Raw genomic sequence first — 17,155 nt, forward strand, 5'->3', positions numbered from 1 at the left:
TGAGGTTCGTGGATTTCATCTGATATTATTTTGTAATCATTAAGTTCCGAAATGAACAAAGTTGATTTATTGTGAGAGTGTTCGCCTCTTAGCTGGGTATTTGTCATTTAGGAGGAAATCCACCAGACTAGTGCTGCACCGTATCTTTCAGTCCCCTCTCCCCATCCTCACTGGGGATGTCTTAGTTTCAAAATAGGTCTCCCCAAGAGGTCCATTTATTGAGTTTGAATGGCAAGTACTTTGGAAACACCCTGCCTTATCAGCACTCTATAAAATGTTCTCGGTTATAGCATCCTTTTGATAATATAGTTAATTAACAACTGATGTTACAGAGATTTTAATTGTGAGATCAAAATTAAGCAAAGAGCAATGGAATAGAAAGAGCACATTTGTAGGGCTTACCATCTCTGCACATGAAACCAAGGCTCAACATTAGGATTCAAAGAGAAGTGTAACTGTTATTTCAGAAGGTGGATTCGTACAGCAATGAGTATCAGTTTCATCAGCATGGGTCATGAATACACATTCCTAGAGTCCCAGATTTCTATCTAGTGATACATACTCTATCCTTAAATTAAAAAAACAAAAATAGATCAAAATTTTAAAACCTGGGGTGAGAGAAGAAAGAGACTTAAGAGAATGAGAATATGCCTCTGTTTCCATTTCCTTTCCCTCTGTCTGTGTCTGTCCAATCTTCCACCCCAAGAACACCAAGGAAATCAATGTTGTAGACCCAGATTGAATTTAAGATTTTTGAATAGAAGGAATGAAAGCACTTAGGTGCATTTTCTCTTGTTGGAAACTGATTTTTAAACTTTTTATTACTTACGTTTAGGGAAACATTTGGGGTTGGTTGCAGAAGGGTATAATATTTATTTATTTCTTTGTTTACAAATTGAATTTTAGTGCATATCCCTCCTTCTTCCAGGAAGGATTTTAAGCTTCTAAATAATACAAATCAATTCAGTTCATTTAAAAAATAGTCCTACTCATAGCAAATGTTATCCAACCATAATAAATTGAATATTTGGCTATTGACAGTTGCCCTCCTTGGCAAAGCATGCAATATGTGGTGTCTCACCAAGGAAGCTCAGTGATGATCTACTTCCCGTAGTGAATGGGCTTTGGAAGGAAATCAAAGGATACATTTTAGCAGAAAAAAAAAAGAAAGAAAGAAAGAAAGGGAAAAACTAGCAGGCACTGAATCAGTACCAAGAAAAACAATCCCTCCTCTACTTTGAAAAAGATTCACATTCAGATGGGCTTGGTCCCATCAGTTAGTCAGACCAGAACCAAGTGGTGAGCTCACTTATCGTGGACATGCTGAAGGAAACGTTTCAATCGAAACCCAGAGTAGCAACATCTGCCTAGCAGGAGAAGCAGTCACTAAATGCAGAAGGCCCTTCCCCTGGTAAGTTGAGCTTCACCTTTGTGAGCTCTCCAGACACAAATATGCTCCTTAAGCATGATGCTGTTCGTATTAAGTCAGGCTGGTTGGAATATGTCACAGAAATGGGAGAACTCCCCACTGCTAGACCTGCCATCACCATTTCCACTTGGCTTAGTGGTTGACACATTTGGTTAACCATTTTGTTAGCCTCTGGTTAACCACTTATGGTTTGAAAACCTTACAGAAGTGGGAAAATTTCCATATACAATCTTATGCATATGAAAACAACCGTATAGGATACAATTCCTTCCTTATCTGCCACATCAAATCCACACCAAATCTTGCTGGCATATGGTGAAAAGAAGAACCCACTTGATAATACCCCTTTGGTGATTAATTTATCTGGAAACTAGGGTGGAGTGGACAATTCTCCAAAAAAAGGAATTGAGCTTCTTTTGAGTTTGGAATACTTTGACTCAATCTTGTATTCACTTCTCTTTTGGAATGATTCTGCCTTATCATTATACATTTATAAATACCAGTGCCCTTGGATCATGTATGTTTTCTACCTTCAGCTAGAGCTGACTTGCTTGCTTTCTTGCTACTCTCGCGCATCTTCCTTCTTTCTCTCTGTCCTTGTTTCTCACCTTCCTTCTTGCCTTCCCCATCTTGCTCTTTATCATCTACCATCTTTCTTTTAACCAAGAGGCTCTCCAGCTAAGTAGGTCACACCACAAAGAAAAGCAGGAGGTTCAAATTCCTTCCCTTTACTGACTCCTAAGAGATCACTTAACATTTCTTCACAGGAATTTTCTATATCTCCAAAAGGTAGGGAATAATTTTTGTCACCTATTTCATAGCTTAATATCTGCAAGGTACTGATTTAGGGCAAGCTACTATATATTATTGTCAGTCCCTGGTGAGCAGTTGCTTAAAAGAAATTTGGAGTCAGAAAAGAAATTGCTTGAGCTGGAAAAGAAGACAGATCATGAAAATGATATCTTAAGCTTGTAAGAAGATAAATTTTTAGAGATGCCATTTTCAATTAATAAATCAACCAGAAAGCTTTCTATTTGGCATTTTTAGAATGGTACTCAGTTGTGACAATGTGATTTAAGGAGATGGTTCCACACTTTCCTCCCACCACCCCCATTACTTGTGTTGTAGGCAGTAAAAAAGTAGATTTAGATCTCTGGTTCATTGAATTGTACACCATAAAGACAATAGAAATGGAGATGTAAAAAGATAGCTTAGCAAGGGCCAGTGATTCTACTGTCAAAAATGTGCCAAATAGGATGGGTGTGGTGGCTCATGCCTGTAATCCCAGCATCTTGGAAGGCTGAGGCAGGCTGATCACTTGAGGCCAGGGGTTCGAGACCAGCCTGGTCAACATGATGAAATTTCATCTTTACTAAAAATACAAAAATTAGTTGGCATGGTTACAAGTGCCTGTAATCCCAGCTACTTGGGAGGCTGAGGCATGAGACTTGCTTGAAACTGGGAGGTGGAGGTTGCAGTGAGCCAAGATCACACCACCGCATTCCAGCCTGGATGATAGAGCAAGACTCTGTCTCAAAAAAAAATTGCCAAATAATAATTGTCATATCACATGGAAAAAAAAAAGCAAAACTAGAGAAAACTCTGAAACTAGAAGAAAGTATAGAAATGCTCAATATTTTCTAATACCTGATTATTACTGAAATTTTAACAATGTAGTTGAGAACCAGTATGATTTGGATGCGTATCAGCTCAGAAGAAAGTTGCTCCTCATTTTTTGGTTGGAAATGCTGTGCACTGTCATCTTCTTGGGCATAATTCAAAAGCTCTTCTTAAGCGTAACTTTCTAGACACACACACGGCCAGATTCTTAATAGATTATGAATGACTCTTCTTTAAATGCCTCGAATGTAGACATGCAGGGGAAAGAAGAAAAGATTCCGTATTTTTTATTCTGGCTTCCTTGAGCACAGCTTTCTTCTCCTTGGTGTGGCTTACCTGAAATACTGAAGATCATGCTCTTATCAGTGATGATTGGCCTTCATCCTGTGTCCCTCAGAGACTTCTACAGGTCTGGCTCAGGGAGACCAGGCAGTGGACAAATGGCATCATGGATTCTCAGTGTGCTCAGAGCCCAGGGGCTATTTATAAATGTGCTGTTTGGGTGGTCAGGTGACTGCTGGGTTGAGTGCCATATGACCCAGATCATTCACAGGCAGACCTCCTCTTTAGCAGGATGGTAGAACTGTCACAGCAAGTTGATTTGGCTATTGGTCCGATGACTTTGGACCACTAATAGAAAGCCAAAGGAAGTAAGGCAGGTGCTTAAGAATCAGAGAGTATTGCAATCCCTCTCTCTCTCACTTCCCCTAATCCCCACCAACTCCTCCTCCCTTTGACCACTCCTCTCATATCAGTGGTGAGCACTGGGAGCCCCCACACTTTGAGGTCTCAGGCAGGGGTGAGATTCAGAGGCAACAGATGCCAAGGAGGACCCAAATACACCATCACTATTTTCCCAAGGAGAAAAAGCAGGACTGGACACCCACAGAGCACATTAGACAGCCTCAGATATGGATACCAAGGGACAAGACAATCTAAACTTCCATACAGTCAACTTACCCTATCATTAGAAAAACCAGGAGACTTCTTACTAGAAAAAGTTTGAGGCCCTGTTGGCCAGAACACCGAATGTCTACAACAGAGGCCCAATGGTACACATCTTGCTATTTCCCAACAACTGGAGGGAAGCCAGATGACAGCTGTCTCGAGGGGTAGACATGTGTTGGGAGAAGGTTCCATCTCCAGTCCCCTGAGGGCTTTTTAGTCAAACCTCCAGATTCCAAAGTTTAAGCATCAGTTATTGAGATGCCCTCTGGGAATGGAGCAAAGGACAGTGTCCATCAAGCGAGCCGAGCACAGCCGCCCTCCCAAGGGCTTGGGGGAGGATCTGCTAGAGAGCTGGGTGATGTGGCAGCGACTGGCTGTCCCGCCCAAGCAGCACACTGCCAAATCCTGCACCTCCTGCAGCACGCACTGCAAAGGGACTGTTGTCACGATGGTCACCAAGCACATACCCAAGGACTACTGTGCATTGAAAAGGTGCCATTTGTGTAGCTAGAGTTGCTCTCTGTCCATCTTGCTTGGGATTTGGGGACGTGTAGCATTGAAGAGAAATCACTATTCCATTGCACCCCTTTTTGCCAAATAATTAGGTCACTCACTCAGGAAAGGCCCTGTGATACATATGTGGAGTAAAGTTTGCTGTGGGAACTTGAACTCTGAATTTCCTGACTTCTGTGCAATTAAAATCCCAAAGTTAATGCTGCATTAGCATGGATTTTCCATGGTGGGTTATAAATGCAAAGTTCTATGTTTCATATGTATTTTTCTAACATATGTTACTGCCTGTGTTTCTGATTAAAAGTTCATCCAAAATAAAATAACAAGGGATTACTTTTTTCCAATAGAACTTTCTTCTTCGATAAAAGCTGGAAATAAGCCCTTACCTAAAGTTACCCAGGTTTGCAGGTGCTGAGACTAGAGGTGAGTAGTGTTTGTTAGCAAGACAAAGGGCATTATTCTCCCTGCAATCACCAACAGAAAGCGTTCTTTCTATAAAGAAAATTATAGGCCACTGCTTCAAAGACATTACATAGTTAGGCACTACTACTGGAGACTTTCAGGCAGCAGGCAGGCTGGCAATCAACAAATATTTATTCTACTTCCATTGTGCATTTAGTGACTTTAAAATTCCCAGGGAAACTAGCATATAATATTTTCTAGGGCCAAATTAGTACCTGAGGTCATGACATAATGCTTAAGGAGCTCGGCAGCCGGAAAGGAACAGGGGATCTATAATATCTCACCTGAGTATGGGGACATTGATGGAATAAGAAAATCAGACCCCCAAAAAGGCTTTTTAAAGCTGAACTTGTCAGGGCATTTCTTCCCTTTAGAACTCCTTTAAGAGACACCCAGCCTTCATTCCCTACATGTGCATACCTGCACACACACACACACACACACACAAACACATACACACACACACTGTGTCACCACCACCACTGTCTCTGCCCAGAAGTTGAACCCAACTAAATGGATCAATTCATCAGATTTTGTTAAAAAAACTAATGAACACTTTTTAGAAATCATCAAACGTGCCAAGATGTATATATAGGGATGTTCATCCCAGTGTTACAGAGGAAAAATAAATAGAAATAGCATGCCTGCCCATCAATTCAGAATTGGGATACTCCCCTAGAGAAAAATCCAACACTATTAGATATGATGTTTAGATCTTTGGTGGGGGCAGGCAGGTGAGGGACCTGGACTTGTATGGCTCACATCATGGCCCTGCGGAGAATAGGACTCTCACTCTCTTGAGTTCTCTAATTTAGTTTTATTGATACAGCTGAAAAATCACATCAGCTGTTTTGATGTGTGCATTGCATAATGATGCTTTGCGAAGTCAAAATCCCCACACCCTTCTGTTACATATATGTTAGCCCCAAGCTATATCTCCTCTAAGCTGCTTTGGATAGAAGATGCTTTTTGTTTTGTTTTTGTTAAACCAAGCATAAGATGTTATACTGATTCCTGCTCAATTTCTCATTAGACAAGATCTTTACGGATACTAATTCTTCATCTGGTGCGTTAAACACTCTCGACTGGCTTTGTATTATACAGAGTTGATGGCTGTGGCTTCTGCATTTTCTCTTTGGTTCAAAGCCAGCTGGTAGATAATAGAATTGTAAGAAAAGGAGGGTACCAGCATCTGGCAGAGGAGCCAAATTCTCTGAGAAAAATACTAAAACCCTGGCATTGACTTTGGTCATTGTAGGGCAAATATCTTTTTGGTCTTCATTGTTTCATAATACAGTGTTTCGCATAAGGTGGCAACATAATGAATATTAGTAAGTCTCAGATGAAGTCAAGAGTTCTCTATCAGCCCACTGTCAGAAGAAAAGACATTCTTCTTTTGCTTTCTTTTTTAAAATATTGTTTAAATTGAGGTAGAATCCACATAAAATAAAATTAACTGTTTTTCTTTTTTTTTTTTTTTTTTGAGACAGTATCTTGCTCTGTTGCCCAGGCTGGAGTGCAGTGGCATGATCTCGGCTCACTGCAACCTCCACCGCCCGGAATTCAAGCAATTCTCCTGCCTCAGCCTCCCAAGTAGCTGGGATTATGGGCGCTTGCCACCACATTCCACTAATTTTTATATTTTTAGTAGAGATGGGGTTTCACCATGTTGACCAGCTAGTCTCAACCTCCTGACCTCAAGTGATCTGCCTGCCTTTACCTCCCAAAGTGCTGGGATTACAGGTGTGAGGCACTGCACTCAGCCCAAATTAACCATTTTAAGGTGTGCATTTTAGTGCCATTTAGTACATTCGACATGTTGTACAACTATCATCTTTGTCTAGTTCCAAAATATTTTCACTATCTCAAAAGGAAACTCTGGAACCATTAAGCAGTGACTTAATCCTCCCCCTCAGCCTCCGGCAATAAGTAATCTGGGTTTTTTGTCTCTATGATTTAAGTATTTCTAGATATTTTATGTAAATGTAATCATACAAAACATGACCTTTTGTGTCTGGCTTGTTTCATTTAGCATAATGCTTTTGGGATTCATCTATGTTGTAGGACATGTCCGTGTTTCATTCCTTTGTACGGACAAATAATATTCCATTGTGCTTTATTTTTCATCAAAAGCTGATATTAACTTCACCCCTACCCACCCACTCCTCATCCACAAAACAACTCAGTTCCATCGACTCTGCTGTATATCTTTATGGTTTACACAGATTCTCATCTCATTATGTACCCCCATTTCACAGAAGACGAATTTGAAGCTTAAGGTGATCACCCAAGGTCCTGGAGCCAGGCTTTAAAACCAAGACTTCTCACTCTAAGTCTTCTGTTGTTTTTCTGAAGTTCTCTGCAATGATAACTTTTCTTTCTTTGTTTTAGACATTCACCCAACTCATTTCTCCAATAGATTTCTTTACTTAGTAAACCTCAACTTGGATCCTTTCTCTGATGAAATAGGGAGTGAAGAATCATGCCCTCCTTTGTTAGGTAGATGAAGGCACATGGCGCTAAGTGGTTTACTTCTCTAAGGACCTAGAGCTGCCTTATGATGGAGCTAAGACTAGCTGTGGCTCTCAGGATTGAAGTTTGTTCTGAAAGCTGCTGAAATGCACAGCCTCTTAAAATGCTCACCCTCCTGCTGAATTATAAAAGACAGCCACTGAGTCCAAGAGACACAGGGAAGGGGTATCTGCAATAAAATAATTCTATAAATGTGCATTCATTAATTTCTTCATTCAGCAAGAATAAATTAAAGGCTCACTCTTACAGAACTGTAATTAATATATGATTTAGATATTAATATGGAAAAGGCTGGCAGGGAAATTGCTAAAATTTGTCTCTGGGGTTTGGCTTTTTAGACATCAAAGTGCAGTGTATCACCTAGCACTTAGTCTGATCAAGCACCAAATTCTTTTTCTTGCTTACATTAGATCTGCTGAAGTTCTACTTTTCTGAAATACCATCCTTACTCATGAGCTAGGATGGTACTTCATCCTGTGATACTCCAGGCATCATTTCCCAATGGACTAGAGTATTGATTTCTAATACAACTCCTTTGTGTTATTTACTAATTACATCCTTTCTAATATCTTCAGTTAGTAAGTTTGAATGATGTAATGTGACAAATCATAGGAATATTTATTTTTCTAGGTCTTATGGAATCCTTTTCCTCCTGGGTAATATTTCCTTCCAACCTGGCGGACTTATTCGAAGTTTTATTAGCAAACCAAAATCTAAATCAGAATACTTAAATTGCAGAACCATCAAAGCTGAGTTACCTTATGAAAGTTTTAAAAGGAATAGATTTTATTCCAAGTGATTAAGCCAAGTATGATCTTAGTTAATCCCATGCACAGCACGGAACTGTTGTTTTTCTGTCTATCGCCACATCTCCAAGTTTGAAAGCATTTGGGGATCTAAGCTGGCCATTTATAGTTGTTAAATTCAGTGGATAAGTATCAATTTGGGCTTTTTTGGTAATTCAGAAATAATTTCAGAAATCTTTGATACCTAGAGGAAGTTGGTAATCATTGCTATTAAAAGCAATGAAGTGAAGGCTTCATGCAGTGAAGGCTTTTGGTCTCAAACCACTGACTGGACCATTCAGAAGCCTGTGTTGACTGCTTTTGTGGATCAACTGTGTTTGGAAAGTGAAAAAAAAAAAAGGAGAAATTACAGTAAAGCTTTGGAGAGGCCACAGAGGCCAATTATTTTGTATTTGGAAGGAAATATGAATTCAGATTTTGTCATATTTGTATGTAGAGAGCCTCTTACTTCTGTGGTCAACCCAGAAACACTACATTTTGATATTTTCACATTTTTTTTCTGGAGCAAAAACCAACAGCCATTTATAATTAAAACCTTTCTGGAAAGAATACTCCAACCTTCCTCACTCTCACTCAATTGAATTTCAATTAACATTTAATAATTCGGCTCGGCTTTCAGAGTCCATAAAGCATAAGCAGTCAGCCTTGTTGAAGATGGAGAAGCGATGTTTTCACAGTTCCACAAATGTTTCTAATTGGCATGAGCCACTTGCTAATGGGAGATAAATTGCCCAGGGTGGGTGTGGGTGGGTGTGCTGTGTGTGTGCACACTCACGCAGGCACACAAGCATGCATGCTTGTGGCGGTAATGACGTGTGGGTGTACCCAGGCTTCACTCAACATGCCAATGATGCAAACTTGAGCTAAACGGGAAATTAAAGAGGGACTAGGGCTGGGCCATGACAGCAGCAGCCACACTCGGATGGGAGGAGGCGAATAGTTGGTTCCTTACCAAGAACCCGGCAGCAGGCCCACCCTCCCGTCGCGGACAGTGGACAGGAGCTTAGAAAATACATGGACCAAATGAAAATGACTCCTTTTGACTGAAACTACCTGTGCGTCAGGCTTCTCGCCGCCTCCCCTAATTTTCTTTCGTATAAATGAACATGGTAGAAGATGACAGAAAGTCGACAAGAATCATTTTTCTTTCTTTCTTGCAGTCATGTCAGTAATAGCCCTGGGTTTTATAGCTGAAAAATATGTTTATTTGCTCATTAATTTTCCTCTCTCTCCCTTGCCTTTTCTTGGCATTAGGTGGAATGTTATTTAAAACAAGACACGGTCCAGCTTCAAAAAGAAAAATCATTCTGCAAAATACAGCTTAGACCCATTTACTGGTCATTGATCATCCCTAAGAGAGTGGAGTAGAAATTTCTATATTTGGGAGATTTGAATGATTTACAGTGCAACTGCGACTCTTGTTGGCACCAGGATCCAGGGATGCAGTAGGTTCCTTAGGACTTCAAAGAGTGTCCCACGCTGTTTTGAAATGACATGGAGAATATTCATTGTGGCATATGCAGAGCAGCTTGATAATCACTTATCTTCACTGCATTCCTTCAAATATGACACAGGCTGCTGCTCAGAGGGTAGACTCAACCCAGAGGCCTATCATTTTCTGAGGGGTGATCAAAAGTCTTCATCTCCACATCTAAGTGTGTATTTCTTCTCTCTGGTGTTTTAAAAAGCTTGGTTTTATGCATCTTCCACTTCCTTCAAACAGTGGGCAAATAACAATGTGCCTATTATGGTACCTGGCACATAGTTGAAGCCCAATAAACATTTGTTGAGTAAATAAATAGTTAAGTAGAATGTTAAAAGCATTGCTAGCATTATTGTCTTGGCCTTAACAGTGCAAGAATAGACTTGAGGCAATCAAGTAATTTCCCTTAACAGTATAAGCTAATTATTTGAGAGATGAAGATCTGGTGCATCGTATTTATTTGTCAGGTTCCATTTGCTCCTAATTAAAGGTGGAAAAGTTGTTTGTAGCTTTGAAGGGATGGCACAATGACCCACTCCTACATAGATTTTTTTATTTTCCTTGCCATGTTTTCAAGGAAAATACATCAAGATAAAATTAACAGGCATTCCTCTTACTTACTTCTGTTTTCTTTTCTCTGTTACTGTTTTCTAGAGGGCAGGCAGGGTGTAGAGCAGTAAACTGTTTTGACTGTACTTTTACAGCCCATCTGCCTACATGACTTCTGTAGTTGATTCTGCTAACCTTGGTTGACTAATAAAATCATCCTCCCACATAAATACCAGCTACAGTGATCCAAGATTAAAATGCTGCATTTATCATAAGCCTCAGAAAGTTTAATTCATTCATTCCTTCATTCATTCCACAAATATGAATTCAGTGTATCATATGTATCAGGCTCTGTGCTAAAGCTGTGTATTTAACACTGAGCAAACTCTAACATGGTTTCTGCTCTAAGCTTACAATCTGAGATGGTTGATGAATATTAATTAAATAATCATACTCAAATTATATCGCTACAAACTAAACTATTTTTTAAAAGAAATATGGTTCTACTAGGACCATATAACAACAGGAACTGATTTACACTAGGAGACCAGGGAGAAGTTTACTAAGGAGAAGCCTGGACTGAAGAAAGGGAATGTCTGAAGAACATCTGAAGAAAGGGAAAGAGCGTCCTAGGCAAGAAGATTGTGAAACGCAAAGGCCCCATGTCTGGAGGGTGCATGATGCGCCCTCCAGAAACTGAAAGTTGGCCAGTGTGGCTGGGTGGGAAGAGAAAGGGCTGATGGGAAGGCAGGCCTACGCCCTGCAGGGACCACAGCTAGGCCATATTAAGGGCTTGGACCTTCATCCCCTGAGCATTAGACAGACTTACAAGGGTTAAAGCCAAGGGTGAGGAAGTAGAGGCAGGGAGAAGGGATACACGGCCCTTATCATGTCTGTGTTTTGGAGTAGGGGAAATGTAAGTGTCAATTCTTCACAAATACAACAAGGGAGATGAAGATGCTGAGCCCTGGACAATCCTTTCTTTGCTGCAGATGAGGTTCCTGGAAATTCTTTACCATCCCCTCTCCCTTCCACTAAATTTCAGAAAGAGTGCATCCAGGTCCCTAGCTGTGTGCTGAGTAACACTTGCACGTGGCCATTGCTGGACCATTCGGCAATAACATCTCCTCTTGTCAGCTCTTCTAGCCCCTTCTCGCACTTTCTGCTTTTCCTTTTGATGATGGGGAGGTGGCAAAACACAGTTCATTTCTCTTTTTGGCAAAGTGTGAATGGCATGGCTTGTGGCACATTCTTTCCTGGTTTAGAGAACAAGCTTTGGAGGTAGAGTGGCTTTGCCTCTCCTTTAGCCTTACAGGGTTGTTCTGAGGATGAGGTAGCTTGATACTTGTAAAACATATAGAACAAGGACTGGCACATAGCATGTACTTAGTTAATGCTAGCCATTATTATTACCTATTTTTGCAGATATAGAAAGCTGTCAAAGATATATTGCTAAAGGGACAAAAAGCAAGATACAAAACTATGTATTAAAACAGCTTGATTTTGTGCAAAGCAAATGTCTGAGGATATGTGGTGTTACATCTGAGGAACAGGACTGGGGTTTAGGGGAGAAGGCTAGGCAAGTGGCTTTTACTTATCTAATATTTTTGTAGTAATTGATTTTTTATTATAAAAAGTATACTTTCATAGTGATGAAATTACAAGGAATAGTTTAGAAAGTCCATACTTTCCATCATGTCATTTTTTTAAAAAGGCATGATGATTTCAACATAACCTCTTTTCATATTTTTTCATCCTTAAATTCGGAAGTATCATCCAAAAACTTCCCCTGGGGGTAAAGAAACATGTATCTAAAACCCAGCAATACCCCAGATTTTCATTTCTTTGCTGTGCCATAGTCAAATAAAAGTTTTTTAAATTACATGCTATTTTAATTCCACAGTTACAAAATTATTCTAGTTATTCTTTCATCTCTCCATATACATATATAGAGTTGTCTGGAATGCTGTTCACCCACCAGATATAAACAACGCATTTGGCTTCATTGTTGCTGACTTCATTGCAAAGCATTGCTTAAATTTTTATAATAAGCATTTTTATAAAAACAATGAAATCATTGCTCAAAATTGGAGATGAGAAGTGTTAGTTCACTTTTCTGTTTAGAAGTAAACATGGCCGGGTGTGGTGGCTCACGCCTGTAATCCCAGCTCTTTGGGAGGCCGAGGCAGGTGGATCACGAGGTCAAAAGATGGAGACCATCACAGCCAACATGGTGAAACCCTGTCTCTACTAAAAATACAAAAATTAGCTGGGCATGGTGGCACACGCCTGTAGTCCCAGCTACTCGGGAGGCTGAGGCAGGAGAATCGCTTGAACCCGGGAGGCAGAGGTTGCAGTGAGATCTTGCCACTGCACTCCAGCCTGGCAACACAGCGAGACTCCATCTAAAAAAAAAAAAAAAAAAGGAGGAAACACAGTACCCAGCATCTAATCTTTCCCAGACATTTAGGATGCTGAACTTCTTCAGGATTATGAAGGTCAGTAGCTGTTGTGCAGTATCTTTTGCTCATGAAAGAGGTGAGAAGTAGACTATGTGGCTACCGAATCAGGATGACGAAAATATTTTAAATGATGACCGCATATTAACATACAGTCTACCATCCTTTCCTCTCGTTTTTTATTTATTTTCGTTCTTAGCAGGTAGAGGCTCTTTATGTTTAATTAAGGATTTTGATTAATTGAATTGGTATTTTTCAATAGTGTATGTAACTGGTTGAGAATCATTAATATTGTACAGTGTTAGAGCATGGTAGCTTTGATCATCATTTAAATACAACTGTTTCCTTGCCCAGCAATTATACACCACTATCATGAATCAGATAAGAACACAAATCTGGAAAGAACTTTCAGTCCCCTGGTGAATACTTCATGAAGCCAATGGGAGCTTGCCAATTAGACAATCATCTCTGCATAAGATATATTTCCAACGAGTAACTGCATTATACAGTCCTTAGCACATTATGCCCCTCGGGATATGATGATAATTGACTGTGTCACAGAAGAAACAATTTTGAAGAAACTGGGACTAAGCTGATTATCAACTGAATCTTTAGAACGGGGTTAGCAAATGATGGCCCAAGGGCCAAATCTGGCCCGCTGCCTAATTTTGTCCAGTGTATGAGCTAAGAATGGTTTTCAAGTTTTAAGTGACTGGGGAAAAAAATCAAAAGTAGAATAACATTTCTGACATGTAAAAATTATATGAAATTCAGATTTCCTGTCCCTGAAGTTGTATCAGAACATAGCAGATTCATTCATTTATACATTGTCTGCAGCTGCTTTTGCACCACAGTATCAGAGTTGAGTAGTTGTGACACAGAAGATAAGAGAAGAAAATATTGACTATCTGACTCTTTATAGAAAAAGTTTGCTGACCCCTCCTTTAGACTCAGGTACAAGTTATTTGTGTGCATGTCTGCTTACGAATGGATAATGCTTTTGTGTTAGAAATATATCTGGCCAGTTGATGTGGCCATCAAAGGAGGTGCAATACTTCATATTCTTCTATTTTCCTCACTCCCTTCTCAAAGTCAAAAGAAAGCTATTGAGTGAGAAAAATTAAGAGTATTGGAAGGGACCATAAGAAAAATCTTGGTAACAGAAAAGACCTACACATTACCTCCGAAGCTTGTAAATTACTAACTCTAATTTTAAGCCCTAAAATCAGATTAGTTCTCTACTTTTTAAAATTTGAAATTATTTATTCTCTGTGTCTGAGAAATATTTTGAGAGGCAAGAGCATTTGTTCTTGTGACTCTTACAAAATACAGTGGCTGGCCGGGCACGGTGGCTCACGCCTGTAATCCCAGCACTTTAGGAGGCCGAGGCAGATGGATCACGAGGTCAGGAGTTCAAGACCAGCCTGGCCAAGATGATGAAACCCCATCTCTACTAAAAATACAAAAATTAGCTGGGCATGGTGGCAGGTGCCTGTAATCCCAGCTACTCAGAAGGCTGAGGCAGAGAATTGCTTGAAGCTGGGAGGCGGAGGTTGCAGTGAGCCGAGATCACACCACTGCACTCCAGCCTCAGCGACAGAGCGAGACTCTATCTCAAAAAAAAAAAAAAAAAAAAAAAAAAAAATTAAATACAGTGGCACACCAGATGGAGGCTCTTTGTTCAGTGGTATCACCATATTGAATGGTGCTCTTTGGTGTATGCTTGCATTCAGTTGTAGATACGATATAATGCATGATTGGATCATAGGAAATACCTTTTAGTAGAATGTGTAATTCTTGATAGGATATCCTGCCCATTGGCTTTGACAGTTGAATTAACCTATTTGGCTGACATTGACCCTCCTACTGACCATGATATATAAGAAAATATGAAATTAATATAAAAGCTATCTTGTACTGGTAGCAAGATAGCTACTGGTAGGAAACATTAACAATAGCATCGTAAAATATAGAATTGAAAATGTGAGTCATTTTGCTTTTAAATCTCTATCATGTACATGACTGACTTCAGTTGTTCTCTCCCCTCCCTTTTGTTCTGTTTCAGAGGTTGAAGGCTGCATTGACTCACCACCCTGCTGCCATGTCAAATGGGAACATGAACACCATGGGACACATGATGGAGATGATGGGCTCCCGGCAGGACCAGACGCCACACCATCACATGCACTCGCACCCGCATCAGCACCAGACACTGCCACCCCATCACCCTTACCCACACCAGCACCAGCACCCAGCACACCATCCTCACCCTCAACCCCATCACCAGCAGAACCATCCACATCACCACTCCCACTCCCACCTTCATGCACACCCAGCACATCACCAGACCTCGCCACATCCGCCCCTGCACACCGGCAACCAAGCACAGGTAGACCTTTTCCGTGATCTCTTTCCCCTTCTTATTCTCCTTCTTAACAGTGCAAGCTCTAATGCTGGGGTCATTTGCAGCAATCTTGTTTGACAAGCCCAGGTGTTCTATCTCACATTCTAGGGGCTCTGTTTATCTCCTAGGAGGCAAGCCTTACCCATAAGACCCTATCAGATCATAATTTCTATAAATAATATACTAAATAATATCAGGTCTAGTCTCTAAGGGCAAGCATAAACTTTAAGTTCTCCAAAATCTATTTTTGCAGTGTGTCAGAAAGTTAGCCCCTCTCAAAAGTAATATGAATCAATGGATTAGGAAGAATTTAAGCTTGTGAAGAAAGATGTGAATTAAGAATGAGAAAAACGAGTTAATTCTAACCCTGGTTCTAGCTGCTATGTTTTAAAACATCATAGAGACTCAATTTTGTCACCTGTAAAATGGAAGTTAAATACAACAGGCAATCTTCTGAGTAACAGTGAATGTTAAAAATCTAAAGAGTAACAATTCAAGGCAGACAAAGAAGCTCCATCATGGATGCTAGGGCGTAAGGTGCTGTGTAAATGGTGAAGAGAGGTGACTCATCCCCCTGAATGAGAAATGCGTTGGAGGGAACAGAAAGAGAGCCAAGTTCTGTAGATGATCAGACCAAGAGAAAGGCCAAATCCCAGTGGGGGAGAGTCACCAGGAGTGGCTGCAAAGAAAGCCAGCATTTAGACAAAACTGAAAGAGGGTTGGGGGACCAGGCAGACATTATGTCACCCACGGCCAAGAAGAGAGGCGAGTCCTGTACTGGAGTGAGTTTTAGTAAGTGGATGAAGGGCATGTCCAGGAGCATGGCTGGGCCTAGACACTTTGGATCCTCAAGCAGAATGACTTTCATCCATACCCTCCACCCAGTCCACACTGCCAGCTTCCAACCAGCTGGATCAGAAGGGTGTCGGAAGCATGGAACCGCCAAAAAACACTTATTCACTGTCTCCTCTGTCATCTGCCTCTGGAGACGAGACTTTATACCCGGCAGCTTTTTGAACTCTTGAGCCCCCCTCCATTAACATGCACCAAACCTGGACAGCCATCCACAGAATGGGTCAGGCACAAGCAACTCTCGAAGCTATTCATTAGATAAACTGTCTTTTGCAAGGTTCTTAGAGGTGTTCTACATTGTGAATAAGAATTGAGCATTAGAATGAGATAACCTTAATTTTTTTCCTGCCTTCCTCACTGTGTGATTGTGAACAGAAACAACCTCTCTACCCCTCAGTTTTCCCATCTGTAAAATGGGGCTGGGTAATAGTAGACTAAACTCCTAGGCTCTTATGAGTATTAAATAAGAGAATCTCTGTAAAGCCCTTGACACAGTGTTCAAAATATGTTATTCCAAACCAGTAGAAGTTTAGCAAATTGTATAGCAATCAAATGCTATCCAGAGAACATTTTTAGTCACATTTTTAGTCAAACGCCATACTAGAACATGTATTTAGAAAGAAAAAAAAAAAAACTACAAAGTCAATGATGGGCAAATTGATTCACATTTGTACTTAATTTATATGGAAACGAGAACATCAAGGTTTGGTTGCCTTTGTGGGCAAGTTATTTCACAGAGCAAGTTATATAACAATTCTTTGAATATAAAAGCCATTCACTAGCTAATTACCAATTAGCCAATTGCCCTCTGTTTCAAGTCAGTAAGTGGCCAATAGTATATGCAATTAGTTAATTGCTATTGTAATTAGCTTCATGAACAGTTGCTTTTTTTAACTGTATGCTAAAAAGAAAGAACCCAGGTTGGTCTTGCTAAAATTTGAACCAGATCATTTAGGCAGTATCCCAAAATACCACTCTTAAATTGTATTAACTTGGCTGATTACTGAGATCTTGCCATTTTGCTTAATTGTATGATTATCTGAAAGTAGGAATAGAATCCTTTGAATTCTGAGATTCTAAGATGATTTGGAATAAAAT

The 17,155-nt window shown here is 40.2% G+C and overlaps 1 protein-coding gene across 12 annotated transcripts in view; it reads left to right on the plus strand.

The window, feature by feature from the left end:
- Positions 1-17,155, plus strand: part of CREB5 (cAMP responsive element binding protein 5) — a 416,043-nt gene that overhangs the window by 379,490 nt on the left and 19,398 nt on the right. For all 12 annotated transcript variants that reach the window (XM_009452831.5, XM_063815284.1, XM_054687448.2 and 9 more), the window contains one exon: positions 14,867-15,190. In XM_009452831.5, coding sequence (XP_009451106.2) covers positions 14,867-15,190 — 324 coding nt within the window. The remainder of the gene's footprint in view (positions 1-14,866; positions 15,191-17,155) is intronic.

Source organism: Pan troglodytes, chromosome 6, assembly GCF_028858775.2.
Source record: "Pan troglodytes isolate AG18354 chromosome 6, NHGRI_mPanTro3-v2.0_pri, whole genome shotgun sequence".
In the NCBI taxonomy this organism is placed as follows: Eukaryota; Metazoa; Chordata; class Mammalia; order Primates; family Hominidae; genus Pan; species Pan troglodytes.